The sequence below is a fragment of the Sander lucioperca genome, chromosome 7, assembly GCF_008315115.2.
Source record: "Sander lucioperca isolate FBNREF2018 chromosome 7, SLUC_FBN_1.2, whole genome shotgun sequence".
Lineage (NCBI taxonomy): Eukaryota > Metazoa > Chordata > Actinopteri > Perciformes > Percidae > Sander > Sander lucioperca.
In genome coordinates, this window is record NC_050179.1 from 29,632,253 (window position 1) to 29,646,922 (window position 14,670).

Sequence of the window (14,670 nt, forward strand, 5' to 3'; positions counted from 1 at the left end):
AAGAGAAAAGTAGAAACAATTCTGGTTAAATCCGAAAAGGTCAATTAAAAACCCTCTGGGGCCTAAGCCATTTTTTTCCCCAATCTTTGGGTCGCCTCGTCTCCTTGTGAAATAATGCTTTCATAACCTCAATCCGGTTATGCAAATTCAAGTTATAAACATATTTTTTTCAGGACAACCTGGGCTATCAAAATATGTATGCTGTAGGGATGTCACATGAATGTAATAAATTATCATGCGATTATAAAGACAAAACAAAAAACTTAACGTATATTGAATCTCACAGAAATGTATTACAATCACACAGAACAATAATGAACACTACCTTTGGCTTTTGAAAATTGTTCGCCCAAATCTTCATCAAGGGTCAGTCTTTCAATACTTTATGACTTCCCTACCCTGGCTCTCAGACCCAAGCCCTTTGGTTCCTACTGAAGATGTAAATCTTATGGATAATGGTCTGTAAGGACAGAACTTTGAAGAGAATGGCATGTTTCTGCTCATAATCTTGTAATAAAAGATGAACCTCATGGTTGACAGCTGTAGCCATGAAAGCTTGTGGAAGTTAACATTGAGATAGTCTGTTGACAGGCTTACATACGACAAGTTGCTGTACTTACAGATGGGGAGTTGCTGATTTTGTTCGATGGAGTACACCCCTGATTTACTGTAAACAACTTGTATTCAGCCCTGTGGAACCACCACCTGCAGGGACAGACATTAGGATCATGTCAGCCAGGTTGCAGGCAGAGGCCTAGGCGTGCTGTCCTTGGCATCGCTGACTGGTTGTAGGGAGAGGGCAGGGAAGGAACCAGAGCTAGTGGGCAAAGGTGGAGCGGTACCAATTAGATAGTTGGGCTCGCCTTTACGAGAGGGGCTGGACTCTCTTTTTCTTGAGTTGCCCAGGGAGTCAGGCGCCGGGTGGGTCTGGCAGTAGTCACAAGTAGGGCTGCAGCTATCGATTATTTTAGTAATCGAGTATTCTACCGATTATTCCATCGATTAATCGAGTAATCGGATAAGAAATACTTTTGTTTTATTGAAGAGTAATAATATGAAATAGAGTGGTTTAATTTTCGGAAAAAGAAGCTGTTTTTCCAAAGGGATAGTCAACAAGTCGGCTCTTTAGATGAGATTGTGGTCACCACTACGTATTTTCTTGTATTTGTTTTTGGTAGTTATTGTGTGATTGGTGTAGTTTCATCGTCCATACGACTCTGTGATTTACTTTTATCGGGTCCGCTTCGTAGAATGGATGATTAAGTTAGACTCAATGTTTTCTGTTGAGATGCTGAAGCATTGACGTCGTGCTATTATTGTGGTAAGGGAGTTTGATTTTGCAGTAGACACACTGTACAGAGTTTTTGTTTTAATTACGTTTGAACTGATTCCAAACTTTGGACACTTTCTGTGGTTTTCTCCAGCCTGTCTCTTCTCTTAGCCCCTCACTATTTACACTCTTTCTTCATTTTGTAATCTACGCCATCTTCATGGCATGTGTCGCCAGCAGCAGCGACAGCCTGGTGTGCGACAGTAATAATCATCCGCGTGGAAACACTATGAGCAATACAACGTTTGTAACATTGATTAAACGAAGCTTCGAGGCAAATCATTTTGCATTGAGGATTTTTAGTAATGAAATTATTCTTATAGTTACTCAAGGAATCGTTTCAGCCCTAGTCACAAGCCCCTGGCTGAGCGCTGCTGTGTTGGAGAACGAGAGGGTCGCCTCCATGCAACTGTGAGTTGCTAAGAGGAATGTTCTGAGCAATGATTAGCTCCAGTTAGCTCCAGTTAACTCCAGTTAACTCCATTATAAAGATTAGCTGGCGGAGGAGACTGCCGCGGGGAGGGTGAACAACCAGACTAGATGACGTTCGGGGTGCTTTCACAGAGGTGTGGCCACAGTGTTTTCAGCCCCGTAGGGACAATTTTTTACCAGGGGGTGCCGCCTTACTAATGTTACCAGCTAATATGTCCATGGTGACCAGACCTTCACGTTTTTAAATGTGCGTTAAAAACACATAGCAAGCCTTGCTATTTTGAGTAAAGTGTTGTATGGAAAAACTGGGTAACAGAGTTGACGTCTCAATCGCGTTGTGCTTGTTTACCGCTCGCTCTCTTTTTTTGACCGCCCTTTTTTATACGGTCCATCACCCACACACATATGTGAGAACACTTCACTGTTCCGCTTAATTGTAGGAATTCTGCTTTGTGCTGCTCTACAGGGTTTGGTAAAATAGTAGGCCTACTTTAGAAAAGCTTTTACTAACATGGTCTTTGTCTTTTCATTTTGCGTTGTACAGTGTCTAATATTAGGCTGCATATGGTTTCATACTACTCACTTTCTTATATAATGTAAGTTGTTTTTTAGGCCTTGGTTTAATCATTTAAATCTGAAAACAATTAGTTAGGCTAGTAGCAATTTTATCAGTATGTCTGCACATCTGTTTATTACAGCACAACAGTTACAATGGTCAAATAACATTAAACTGGAATTGTCCCTCTTTTTTGTTTAATAGTTAAGACCATCGGATAGGCCTTTTTTAATGATATATTGGGCGCTAAACTCTAATTGTCCCCGGTTTTCATTGTAGAAATCTGGTCACCTTATTATACACGTGCATACGCTTAAACCCTCTGAGACCGAGCTTGTCATATACGATAACAAAATGCGCAGTTTATTAATAGTTTAATAACCTAATCGGTAAACGCTGGCTCCTTGCCGTCTTTGTCCTTTGAAAGATAACAGCTGTGCTGGTCCGATGCTGTCCTGTCCCCGGGGAGATCGTAGCCCTTACAAAAGATCTTCTATCCAGTCTGGAACTCGTGCTTCTTTTCGGGGACTTGTGTACAATAAATCCATACAATTAGATACAATGTTGATAGTCTTGTTGTCATACTTTATTTAAATGGAATTCAGATTTTATCAACCTAGGCTGGTCTCAATGTACCTGGGCGGGGCGCCCATGTAGAACCTACTGTATGTATGGGAAACACTGGGTTTGCGTAGTATTTCTTGTTGTACCTTTGTTTATTTGTGTTTGTGAGAGATGTTTTTATGCATATGTATGAGCGTTTGTACAGCATGTTCTTTGCTCAAATGTGTATCTTTGTTCTTGTGTATTGTGTGTTTGTGCTCTGTAAGGACATTGACCAGTGGGAGAAGCTGAGCAATGTGATTAGAAACTCATGTTCGCTGCTCTCTGACATCACCTACAAGTCAAAGGCCCCGCCCCTTCCGGGAGTCAGAGGTCACATCTTAAAACACATTCATGAGACAACAGTCAGTGATTTGATCTGCATCACATCAGAGCACCAAGGTAACACATCCACTGAGGTGGGGTCAATAACTTAAAATTCTGGGTAGGAAAGATAGCAGTACTACTGCTCAATTCAGTTGTTAGTTGGTAAAATTCAACTCAACTTCCACAGGAGGAATACAACATAGGAACATAATTCTTTGACTTTCCGACTCTATTTGGAAACTTTAAGAAGCATATTTGCTGTTTCAAGCTTTCTGTTTGAAGAGTTTATTAATAAATTGCACCAATTAGTCTGATAATGTCTCTGAAACGGTTTGTAAAATCAACACGTCAACCCCCCGTGCTCACAGTTTGTGGAGAATATACAAAACAGTTACTAGATACATTCTTTCAAAATACATTGAAATTTGGATTATACTGAATGCACGTCACATTGCTTTAGATGCTTCCTTTGTAAGATGTGTTGGAAAGGAGCCAGTGACAGATGGAAGTCCTTTTCAAGTCTTTTTCATACTGTACACTTCCATTCCATGACCAACCAGGTTGTCAATATGAACATATTTAGTGCCTAATCTTTCTGCACTCTCAGCACTCTCGGCACCTTTCTGCTTCAACCACTGCTTTCCAGTAATTTAACCCCCTCCACCTCCTACATTCACATTAAAACTCATGTGCATTCAGCACCTATTTAAAATCAGTAAGAATTAATATATTTCAGCTGTTGTGTATGGTCTGGCAGAGTGAGTCGTGAGCTCGGAGACAGGTTTGGGTTACAATTAAATAGATTTGTTCTGGGAGAAGACACTCAAATGCATGTTATTGTTGCAATAGTAAAACCATGATGCAAGTGTCCTGACAGAAATGCAGTTGTTGAAGCCATGGTACCCTGAGCTGCATTAAGTATACTCAGCCCTCATATATTCTGCAAGCACTTGTGGATAATAAGCCGCGTTTTGACCCAAGGTTCTGTGCTCTTTCAAGTCCCCAGAACTATTTTTAAGGAACTAAAATTCCTTGAGCCCATTGTTGTGTTTCCATCACAGTCTAAAGACCCTGCAGATTAAGAAAAGGGAGTCCTCTGACCTATAAAGCAACATGATGGGATGAATGCTTCTGGTGGTCATAGGGGTAAACAAACTCTGCAGTTCACTGTGCCTGCTTGTTTCACTTGAAAAAACAAACAACAACATATATATAAATTTTCCCACTGTGCTTTAAAACTAACCTGACGCGGCAGATGGTTCGAACCATCAGTCAGAACCATCTGAGAAGCCATCATTGAAAACATTTTGAGAAAGGGCAGGCACTTTGAAAAAATACCTGGCATGTCATTGGATAAGCTATCTGTCTATCATGTCTGTCATTGTTGTTTTGAATGAACAGTCGCAGCCGTCACACACACCTAAACCACACCCGTAGCTGATTGGTTCAGTAAGCTAGTAGTTCAGACACAAACACATTACATGAAGCCTGACAAGATGGATTTTCATGTGATATGTGATCTTGTGGTATCGCGAGCAGTGTTGGGCAAGTTACTTCCAAAATGTAATACATTATAGATTACTAGTTACTGTCATTTGAGAGTAATTAGTTATATTACAATATTACTGTCTCTGAATTGTAATGCGTTACACTACTTTTGCATTACTTTTGAGTTACTTTTACCAAAATAACAGGGGAAGTTTGATTTGGCAGCTAGCTTGTGAATCCACTTTAATACATCATAGATTATTCATATTTTGTATAATTAATATAAATATGCAAAGTAACTAAAGCTATACAAAATAGATAAATAAAATGTATAATAGGCAATTAGGAGAAAATGAAAATACTCAAAAGTACGGCATTGTTGTAAAATGTTTGTTTATAGCGCTTGAATAAGAAATTCATGTTTAGTTTAAAACACTCTAAAGGAAATGTTCAATTATAGTGTGATTAAAACTCACTATTAACATTATTTACAGTACTTGATTTACAGCTGATTTGTGAAAAGGTAGCCTACACAACCTTATTTAACAGTAATTTAGTTTTACTGCGAACCGTCACAGGAAGTGCTTTTATTTTGAAGTAGGCTACACGAGTTGTCTGTTGTGTAGCCTACTCTTGCTAGCTTACTGAGAAGCAACATGTCCATCAGGCTCAAGTTGTTCACTTTCTTGTTTGTAAAACTGCAACATATTGAACAGTAAATGGTCACAGTAAAAGACAAGCGTTTTTGGTCGTCATTAGAAGCCATTCCACTACAGGCATAGTTACTCTCCACAGCTGATAAAATGCAATGATATTTACATGTAGCAAGCCTCAACATTAATTCCCGACATGTTTATATCTGTCAGCCGCTGACGTACCGTCACCTGTTGGGACATACATGCTGTCCGTACCGTCTCTAGTTCTGGCTCTGACCACGGGAACAGAAACAGGACAGCTCACTTCAACGCAGTGTAATAACTCCTGAAAATAATATCCATCTCGCAAATGTATCTGTCTCTGCAGTCATCTCAACCATCGAATACAGCGACAGGAAAATAATACAGCTTTTTTTTTCCTGTGAAGAAATGTGTCGCAGTGTTGGTGAATTCTTAAAAAAAACGCACCACTAAATGTTGCGTTACAATGCGTTGTAACTCGCGTTACTGAGACTGTACCGAGTATAATATTACTGAAATTTAATTAGTAATGCGTTATATTACTGCGTTACAGCAAAAAGGAATACATTACTGTAATTGTGTTACTTTTGTAACGCGTTACTCCCAACACTGATCGCGAGAATCCAGCTGCCGTGTAGGGTAACTTTACAACGTGACCGCTGTGAACAATTTAGAAATATTGTTTTATTTCTCTCTTTCACAGCTTTGCCGCTCTCTCTCTCTTGCTTGTCTGAGATACTCATCTGCAGCTGGCAGTTCAGTGTCTCTCTTTTTAAAAATGAGTCAAGAAGCCCACAGAAAGCCAAAATTTACTTTTAATGTTATCAAACAAAGATAAATGTTCGCCCCTCATCCTAAAATGCTAATAAATCGATATAAGAGTACTTCCTTGTTTTATGAATGATGCATGTGTTTGACCGCATCAGTGACAGCCATCCTTGCAAACCCCACCGCAAAGGTTCCTGTACTTGCAGAAAGTACTACCCTCCTTTCAGGGACTTTTTAGGGGATAAAAAGTCCCCCGAACTTAATTCAGAACCTGGACCCTGCGGTCAAAACGCAATGAGTACCTTTAGAAGGTTCTGGTTGAAATGTGGCTATGGATACTAACAATCAATCAATCAAATTTTATTGTAGTGTAGAATCACCATTAAACTTGGTCTCAGTGCACTTAACAATTAAAGTAACACAGAAATAACAGACAGCAACAAAACAACTGAACAGCATTAAAGCAGTATTAATAAACAATAGAAAACCAGCAACATAAGACACTAAGTGAAAAAGGTTAAGAGAGGCCAGAACGGGTGTTGTGTTATGTGATCATATTTTCTAGTTTTTGTCAGGATTCTGGCTACAGTGTTCCGAGCAATTTGAAGAACTCTAGTGGCACAATTTGGAATACCAGAAAAAGGACATTGCAGTAATCAAGTTGGGAAGACACAAATGCGTGGAATACAGTTCCAGCATCACAAAATGATAGATGGGTCGAATTTTTGTAATGTTACTGCGATGGAAGAATGCTGTCTTGGTAATAGCCTTCATGTGAGACTGGAATGCCAGGCGAGGATCAAAAATCAAAAACTGTCAGTCCAGGCTACGTGAGAAGTTGCATGTTTAGATCTGTTTGAGTGCACGAGTGTAATCAGTGAACCATGGCGGCATTTTCATCGGAGTGCGTTTCCTGTTCATAAGAGGTGCGACAGTCAAGAGTGTTAAGCAGGGCACTGTTTAGGTTGTCTGTGATATTATCAAGGGAAGCAAAGGTAGTATTGCCGGCTCGACGCACATACCAGCACACAAGTATAAACATCAGGCCACATGAGCTTGTTTTACAGTTCTGTGGAGGCTCCACGCAGAGCTTTCTCCGTAGCCTATGAGTAGTATATACTGCATAGGAATGCGCGTGCACGTGTGTGTATGTCTTTCTAGCGTTGTGATTGGTCGAACCTCCGTGCACGCGCATTCCTATGCAGTATATACTACTCCTATGTAAGTGGCCTGATGTTCATACTTGTGCGCTGGTGTGTGCGTCGAGCCAGCATGTGTGTGTGTACGTAGGCTACGGCGACAGCTCTGCCTGGAGCCTCCGCAGAACTGTAAAACAAGTGGCGCCGCAGTAAACTGCCATGACACACGCACAGAACGTGGAAGGTGTGTTGTTGTTGCCAGAAGACACATTTAGTTTCTAAAGAAGCTGGAGGCAGCAAAAAAAACACAGCTGGCTAAACTGTTTAAAAATAGCGGGTTTGTTCAGGACATCCCCGTCTGTCGCTTTTACGTCACTTTTTGGTATCGGCTCAGCTCGCTGGGAACCTCGACTGAGGTGGTACTAAAAAAAGTACCTGTTAGCAGGTACCAGGTACTTTTTTTCATAATGGAAAACCAAAAAAGGTGAGTAGAGTTGAGGCGAGTCGAGCAGGTACCATGTAATGGAAAAGCGTCATTAATGTTGCTGTCAATAGGGCGATAGGTGTATGTGTCAGGCTCTGAACAATTACTTTGATTACAGAGAGACACTGAAGAAGACACAAAAATGGTCAGAGACTGGAACCTCCATGATAGATAAGATGTCAGCATCAATGCTATTTGTAAAAATTAGGTCCAGTGTATTTCCACGGTTGTGAGTGGTGCTCTTCACATATTGAGTAAATTCGAGACTTGTTACAAGGTCCATTAGTGTTGCTGAGGCACTGGATGAGAGCCAACATTCAGTGAGGAATAAGAACCGTAGTCCATACTGGGAAATAAAATAAAATCATTAATGTAGAAACTCTTAACTACAGAGTGATCTAATGTTGAATAGCGCACATTTTAAATCACCAGAAGAGAACTTAAGAGAATGTAATGTGTCCGGTTTAGACATTGTCTGTTGGCAGGGAACAGCAGTTAGGTTTGACAATTGTGCAAACTCAGTTGAGTACACCCTGGTACCTCTATCTCTAATCAGAACGGGAATTTTAAACATCATATCATCAGGGCTGATTTCACATTGAGAAGTGCTTTGTGAGGGACAGTTGATGGGATGAGATGAGAGTCAGGAGATTGTATTTGATTACACAGCAAGTTCAATGTTTATAGACAGCAGAGTGGACGCTCTGTAGTTTGGGGGAACTAGAAACACAACTTAATCTAACCCAGTATGAAGCTTTATCTGATTATCTTCATACCAGCATTAAACTACTAAAACTAATGAAAGCAATAGACTTAATGAATGTGGCTTTTAAGGGTGGATAATATTATCCTGGCCCCCCGCCTGACTAAAACTTCCATTTCCTAACACACTGTTTTGGTGTTTATTTCCAACACTCATATTTTGACCTGTAATTTGTTTAATACTTTGTTTCTGTCCCAGTACTCACTAACAACCCAGCCAAATTCATGAGCAGGAGCAGGAGCGTGGGTTGTGTTTGACTTTTACTCTACACAGGTCAAAGACATTTATGTCAAGGAATAAACCATTTATAGCAAATGGTTGTACAGTTAGACATGGCAACAAAAAAAGGCTCTGCTGTTTGAGGGAGCTCTCAAAGAATCTGAGATGCAACAATAATGTGTTCGGTTAGGAGAACTAATCCCACCTTACTAAACATACATGAACAATAAAGCTTAGTTAAATCAAAAATAACTAAATAACACCCACCCTTTCTGGTGGACCACCATAGGACCTTATTTGGGAAAGAATATGTACAGTAATGAATAGGGAAAGGCAAATTATTTTTTGATCCTGTTTGAATTGAGCCATGAATTACACATATGATCTTCTTTAATTAAACAGATCATTTTGCAAGTCAAGAAAGTCTCAGTTTGTGGTTAAAATGTTGAATATCAGACTGTGAAAATACATAATTAGTAAGACTACTCAGCCCAAAGTCTCTAAGTGCAACTCGCTGAAGCTAAGATGTCTTTGTGTTTGGTAGCAGGATTTAACGTTACTCACACGTAACGGACGTCTTTCTCTTCCCCGCTGATAAAAAAACACTTCATAAAACATACTGTAGGTTACATGTGTTGTGGAACGAGCTAAGCTAGCTAGCTAGCTAGCTAGCGAGCAAGCTCAGCACCAAGCAAGGTGACGTACCAGCCAAAGGTTTGGTTACACTTTCCTATTCACTTGAATGAGAAAGTGTGTCCAAACTGGTACTGTATATTGTACGAGACGAGAGATGCAGTTCACTGAGCGGTTTCACACAAAACTAAGTGGTGCAACGACAAACTGAGACTCTCTGCAGTTCCAAAATGATCTGTTAAATTGACGAACATCCTATGTGTAATTCATGACTCAATTCAAACCGGACCAAAAAAATAATTTTACACAATAATTTCTCTCTTCCCCTTACCGTACATATTTTTTCTGAAATAAGGTCCCATGGGGTCCGCAGGGGAGGGGGAGGGGGGGGGGGTTACTTGGCCTCTCTATAGTAGCAAAAAAGGAGGCGGTTGGGGACGTGCAGTGAGAAGTTGAGAAGTGTCATGTAATAATGGCTGAGCTGTACACCAGCATGAATATGATTGGACAAATCAGTCAGCTGAGCCAAACATCTGATGGTGACACATGAATGAAGCAGCAGATGCATGCTGAAGCTAAACTTTATTGCCAGTACTATATCAAAATTCCTCTTCATTTTCATCTGTGAAATATTGCTTCTATGGTGGAATTATATCAATTAATTGTGTGTGTGTGTGTGTGTGTGTGTGTGTGTGTGTGTGCTTGCGTGTGTGTGTGTGTGTCTCTTTACCTTCTACCAGGTTCAGTGTTAATGGGAACGACATACAGTGAGCCCTGCAGTGATGACTCTTTGTCAGATATAGTGAGTCTAATTCCCTCTATTTCATTTAGTGTTTCCAGCTTCATGTCATCGGTCTGATCAGAGAACAGTTCTGCATATCTTCTCCACATTCAGAGTAGGAAACCTCATTCCAAAGCAGCAGCCATCTGCGGTAATGATGTGCTGTGTGTGTGTGTGTGTGTAATATCATGAAATATTCCATACGGAGCTTTACAGTTAAGCTGTCTGTCTGGCAGTGAGTAAACTGAATATCTACTGTATACTGATTATCAGGGAATATGAATATGTAAACTTAGGCTCTGGGAAATTGGGATGGGCATTTCCCAATATTTTCGGACATTTTATGCACCAAACGCCAAATGGGAACATTACATACAGATGTATTGCCAATTAGTGTTGGGTACCGAACCCGGTACTTTCACCGGTACCGACCGAATCACGTCGGTACCGAGTATTGGTTCACGTAAAATCAAACTGTGCCAAATTTCGGTACCTGAGAGTAAGCGCAAGCTTATCTGTCCTCTTTGCATGTTGACAGAGAGCAGAGGTCCGACACACACGCGCACACGCAGAGGTGCGGACGGAGGAGCAAACTACGTCGGCTCTGCAGTTTTGTTGAAGTCACAGAGAGTCACGGCGATGCCGATAAAGCGGTTTCAAGTGTGGTTACAGTTTTTCAAAACTTCACCTTTCACTGTGATAGATATTAATGGCGAGGCGAAAGCGGGACCTCGCAGTGCTGTTGACATTACACTTCCTGTGAGACGAGCAGGCACAATGGTAGTTTCTGTGCCCTGAGGACTGACTGACAGGCTGAGGTTGTAAATTAAATTGTAAATTGGAATTATTTTTACAACTGAAATCATTTTTTTGTAATTAGAGAGGGAAAGTACCGAAAAAAGTACCGTTGGGTACCGGGCACCGAATTCCAGGTACCGGTATCAGTAGTGGTATTGGTTCAGATGTGAAAGGTACCCAAACCTATTGCCAGTGAAGTAGTACTTGACTTGACTTGACTTGACTTGACTCTGCAGTCAGCCTCACCAACAAGGCCCTGGACCTCCACTGACATTGACTCCTTGGACCCAACTTATTCCTCGTACCTGCCAGATATCCGTCCCCTTCCTCTGTCTTTGTGTTGGCGTTCTAACCTCCGGTGGATTTGTGAGGACTATGGTTAACTGCTCCTCAGATCTCTGCAGGGTAAATCCAGACAGCTAGCTAGACTATCTGTCCAATCTGAGTTCCTTCCTGAGACTATTTAGCAGAGGCACCGTGGCTCTGTCTGGCGCTTAGCACCCCCCAAGACGATTGTGATTGGTTTAAAGAAATGCCAATAAACCAGAGCACGTTTTTCTTCCATCCAGGAATGCTGTGTGGACTAGCCAGACCTTCCTCCGCAGCGCTGTGGAGGAAGGTCTGGTAATGCGAGACTATCCTCCCCTTGGTGGCATGGCACTCCTTTCCTCAGCACCAGTTTGTCTCTCACAGAGTGTTGCTCTTCTTCTCCTCCCTCAGGCTGTGGGCCTGGGCCTGGACTATATCAAACTGGGAGGTCTAAGGAGTGCTGATACCATGACTAAATTCAACCGGCTGATTTCTATAGAGGAAGAACTGGCCCAACAGGGAATCCTAGGTACGTTTTTATACTCCTCCCTTGTCTTTTTTTTTTTTTTTTAGCCGGACAGAGAAAAAGGAGGCCAGACAAAGCCAGCGAGAGAGGTAGGAATCCCTAGGCTTGAGAACACACCGCTCCCTCTCTTAGTGTTCGATGTGAAAGGAAACTGTGTGTGAGGGATCATACAAATGTGTATTTGTGTGTGTGTGTGTGAGTGGACCTGTTAATTGGCCCCCTAATTACACACAGGGACAAATACTTTCCCAGCCCCAGTCATTTCCAAAAAGCATGCAGGAGGGTTAATGAGAGATGAGTACATGTCTGTGTGTACTCAATTCCCATCAAACAAAGTTGAGTTAACATGTTTATTGGTGTTTAATGTTTGTGTTGATCGTGCATGCTGGAGCCCAGAGGGAAAGGTTCAGTGTGCTTTAGCTGCAGCGGCAGAAACACCATTCCAGTCCAGTTATCTGAGACATCGGCGGTCTAGCTTTTGTCTGTTCGCTTCATTTCATTATTTTGTCTCGTCCACAGTCTCCGAAGAGAAGCACCCCCCTCCATTGTTCACTGAAAAACCACAGGAGCAGTCCGCTACTGCAGAGAATACAGCTTCTGTTCTTATCCAGAAAGTAGGACTGATTTAAAATCTGTCAGTGCAACCACATTATATTTTACTTTCATACTTTAATCTTGCTGTTATTGCTTACTTGCATGTCAGGATTTCATTTATAAACCCGGCTGGGTTGATTATCAACTAAGTGCATTCATCTACCGTTGTGGTTCATTTAAAACCTGCAGTAAAAAAGAATGTTCAGAGAGGCTAAGTGGGTGAACATAACCTTCAATAAAAACAGTTTATACAACCCCCAGACATCCCGTTGCTACTTCAGTACTGTATACAGTACACGCCACATTAGCGGGTGCTGTTCGCTGGACCTCCTTACACAAACACACAATCAATCATCTCCACAGAAACATCAGTACACAATACAAGGCAAACAGAAGAGATGGTGAAGGGCATTATTTCATGTGACCACTTCTGCTATAGTACGTTTCTTATGAATAACGTTTGTAGTATAAAAAGAGAATGATTCAGTTTCTGTATTTTTGTTAGGTAGAAAAACAATATATTCACTAGGGATGTGCCATATCATATAGTATACGATTAAAGGGTATCATTTTTAATATAATGTAGTATTTAAAAAATCCTATCATGATAATGGCAATATTTGTTAACTGTTTAGATGTGACCTTTGTTGTATTATTTTGATTTTATACAGAATCTTTTGTTTGCAAACTGAAGAGCTGAGAGATCATTTTTTGTTTCAGTTTTTACTGAATATTTGAAGGCCAACTGTTAACGTTTATGCTGACATAGAAACTATAACATCTGTTTTGTTGCAATTGTATGTTCTTGAAATTATAAAATATTGAGTTATTTGTCTATCCTGAAGAATATCATTATCGCAGATACAGCCTGAGGTATCGTGATATTATTTCAGGCCCACCCCTAATATTCATCCACTTGTATATTTTTTTAACATGTTACAGTGTGTTACACTGGCCCTCATCGGTGTCACTAAGAAAACTCCTCTGAAACAGCATGGAGGTCAGTGATTCCTAACACTTTAAAACAAAGCTTTGTCTACTATTTGGAAGCCCTGCTCACAGTGACCACATGTGACCACATGTGACCACATGTGACCACATGTGACCACATGTGACCACATGCCAACAGGCTGTCATATTGTCAGAAATCATATTATCCACTTCAATCACAAGAAAAATGCCTTTTTAAGTTTAGCAGAAATGGGTTTTTTTGTAGGGCTGCTCCATTATGGAAAAACTCATAATCACGATTATTTTGGTCAATATTGAAAATCACAATTATTTAACAAGATTCCTCATTGACTTTTGGAAAGATGATGAATTTATTAAACTTAAAAAAAAAACAGTGAAACTGTTTAACAAACAGTGAAAACACCTTCAACCGTGACATTCCCTTTAATACTTTTCCCGTTCCTATTTTTTTTTACATTCAGAACACAAGACAAAATAAGAGTTTACTTGCAAAGCGTAATGTGCACAAATAATTGTTTTTCTCTATTACATTGTTTTTGTGATTGTTAGGAACCAAAAATCAAAATTGCGATTAAAATTTGATTAATTGCACAGCCCAAATTTGTTGTGCTCTCCTATTCTGTAAATCATCACACAAATCCTCAGATGTATCCTGAGACCTCTTAGGTGTGTCTTGACCCCCATGTTGGGAACTGTTAATCTAGAATACTATAAAACTCTCCACCGAATGAAATTATTTCAATATTCACAGCTTTAAAAGGCAGGCTCACCGATCACACTCATTCATATTGACTAATATATTGACACAAGACCATTGTGAAACAAGTGAATAAATAAAATCCTCTAACCTTATATCACAGTTGAATGATTGTGGCTTCATATCATACATTGATAAAGACCAATACTCAAACAATATATTAGCCAATTGATACAAGGGTAGACTAAATACTTCTTGATTCATTGTGTTCATTTGGCCAGTGGAAGGTCCGTGCTTTAACAGAGCTGGATAAGAAAAGGCTGTAAGTAGCTGTCAGAGAACACACACACACACACACACACACACACACACACACACAACTGTGTCAGTGTTGTCCAACAAAGCCTGCCTCCTGTGTGTTTGGGACGTGTGAGGTAAAGGCCCCTTCATAACTGGTCAGCACCCTCGCTGCCCCCTCTCATGGCTCCTCAGTTCCTGGAGGAAATGATTGAATGATGAAAAAAGGCTGCTTGTATACAGTGGGAAATGGAGGAGCTTCACAAATGCTTTGTGT

General features: G+C 40.6%; 2 protein-coding genes across 3 annotated transcripts in view; one reads left to right on the top strand and one right to left on the bottom strand.

The window, feature by feature from the left end:
* Positions 1-13,344, top strand: part of eno4 (enolase 4) — a 29,758-nt gene extending 16,414 nt beyond the window's left edge. The window contains exons 9-12 of one of the 2 annotated variants that reach the window (XM_036002856.1): positions 3,149-3,323; positions 10,160-10,221; positions 11,719-11,836; positions 12,353-13,344. In XM_036002856.1, the coding sequence (XP_035858749.1) occupies positions 3,149-3,323; positions 10,160-10,221; positions 11,719-11,836; positions 12,353-12,462 (465 nt within the window). In that variant the 3' untranslated portion in view covers positions 12,463-13,344. The remainder of the gene's footprint in view (positions 1-3,148; positions 3,324-10,159; positions 10,222-11,718; positions 11,837-12,352) is intronic. The other variant, XM_031300407.2, reaches the window with a different exon arrangement.
* Positions 13,345-14,073: 729 nt separating this feature from the next.
* Positions 14,074-14,670, bottom strand: part of shtn1 (shootin 1) — a 59,396-nt gene continuing 58,799 nt past the window's right edge. Inside the window, exon 16 of the mRNA XM_031300408.2 lies at positions 14,074-14,591. Within this exon, the coding sequence (XP_031156268.1) occupies positions 14,575-14,591 (17 nt within the window). The 3' untranslated portion in view covers positions 14,074-14,574. The remainder of the gene's footprint in view (positions 14,592-14,670) is intronic.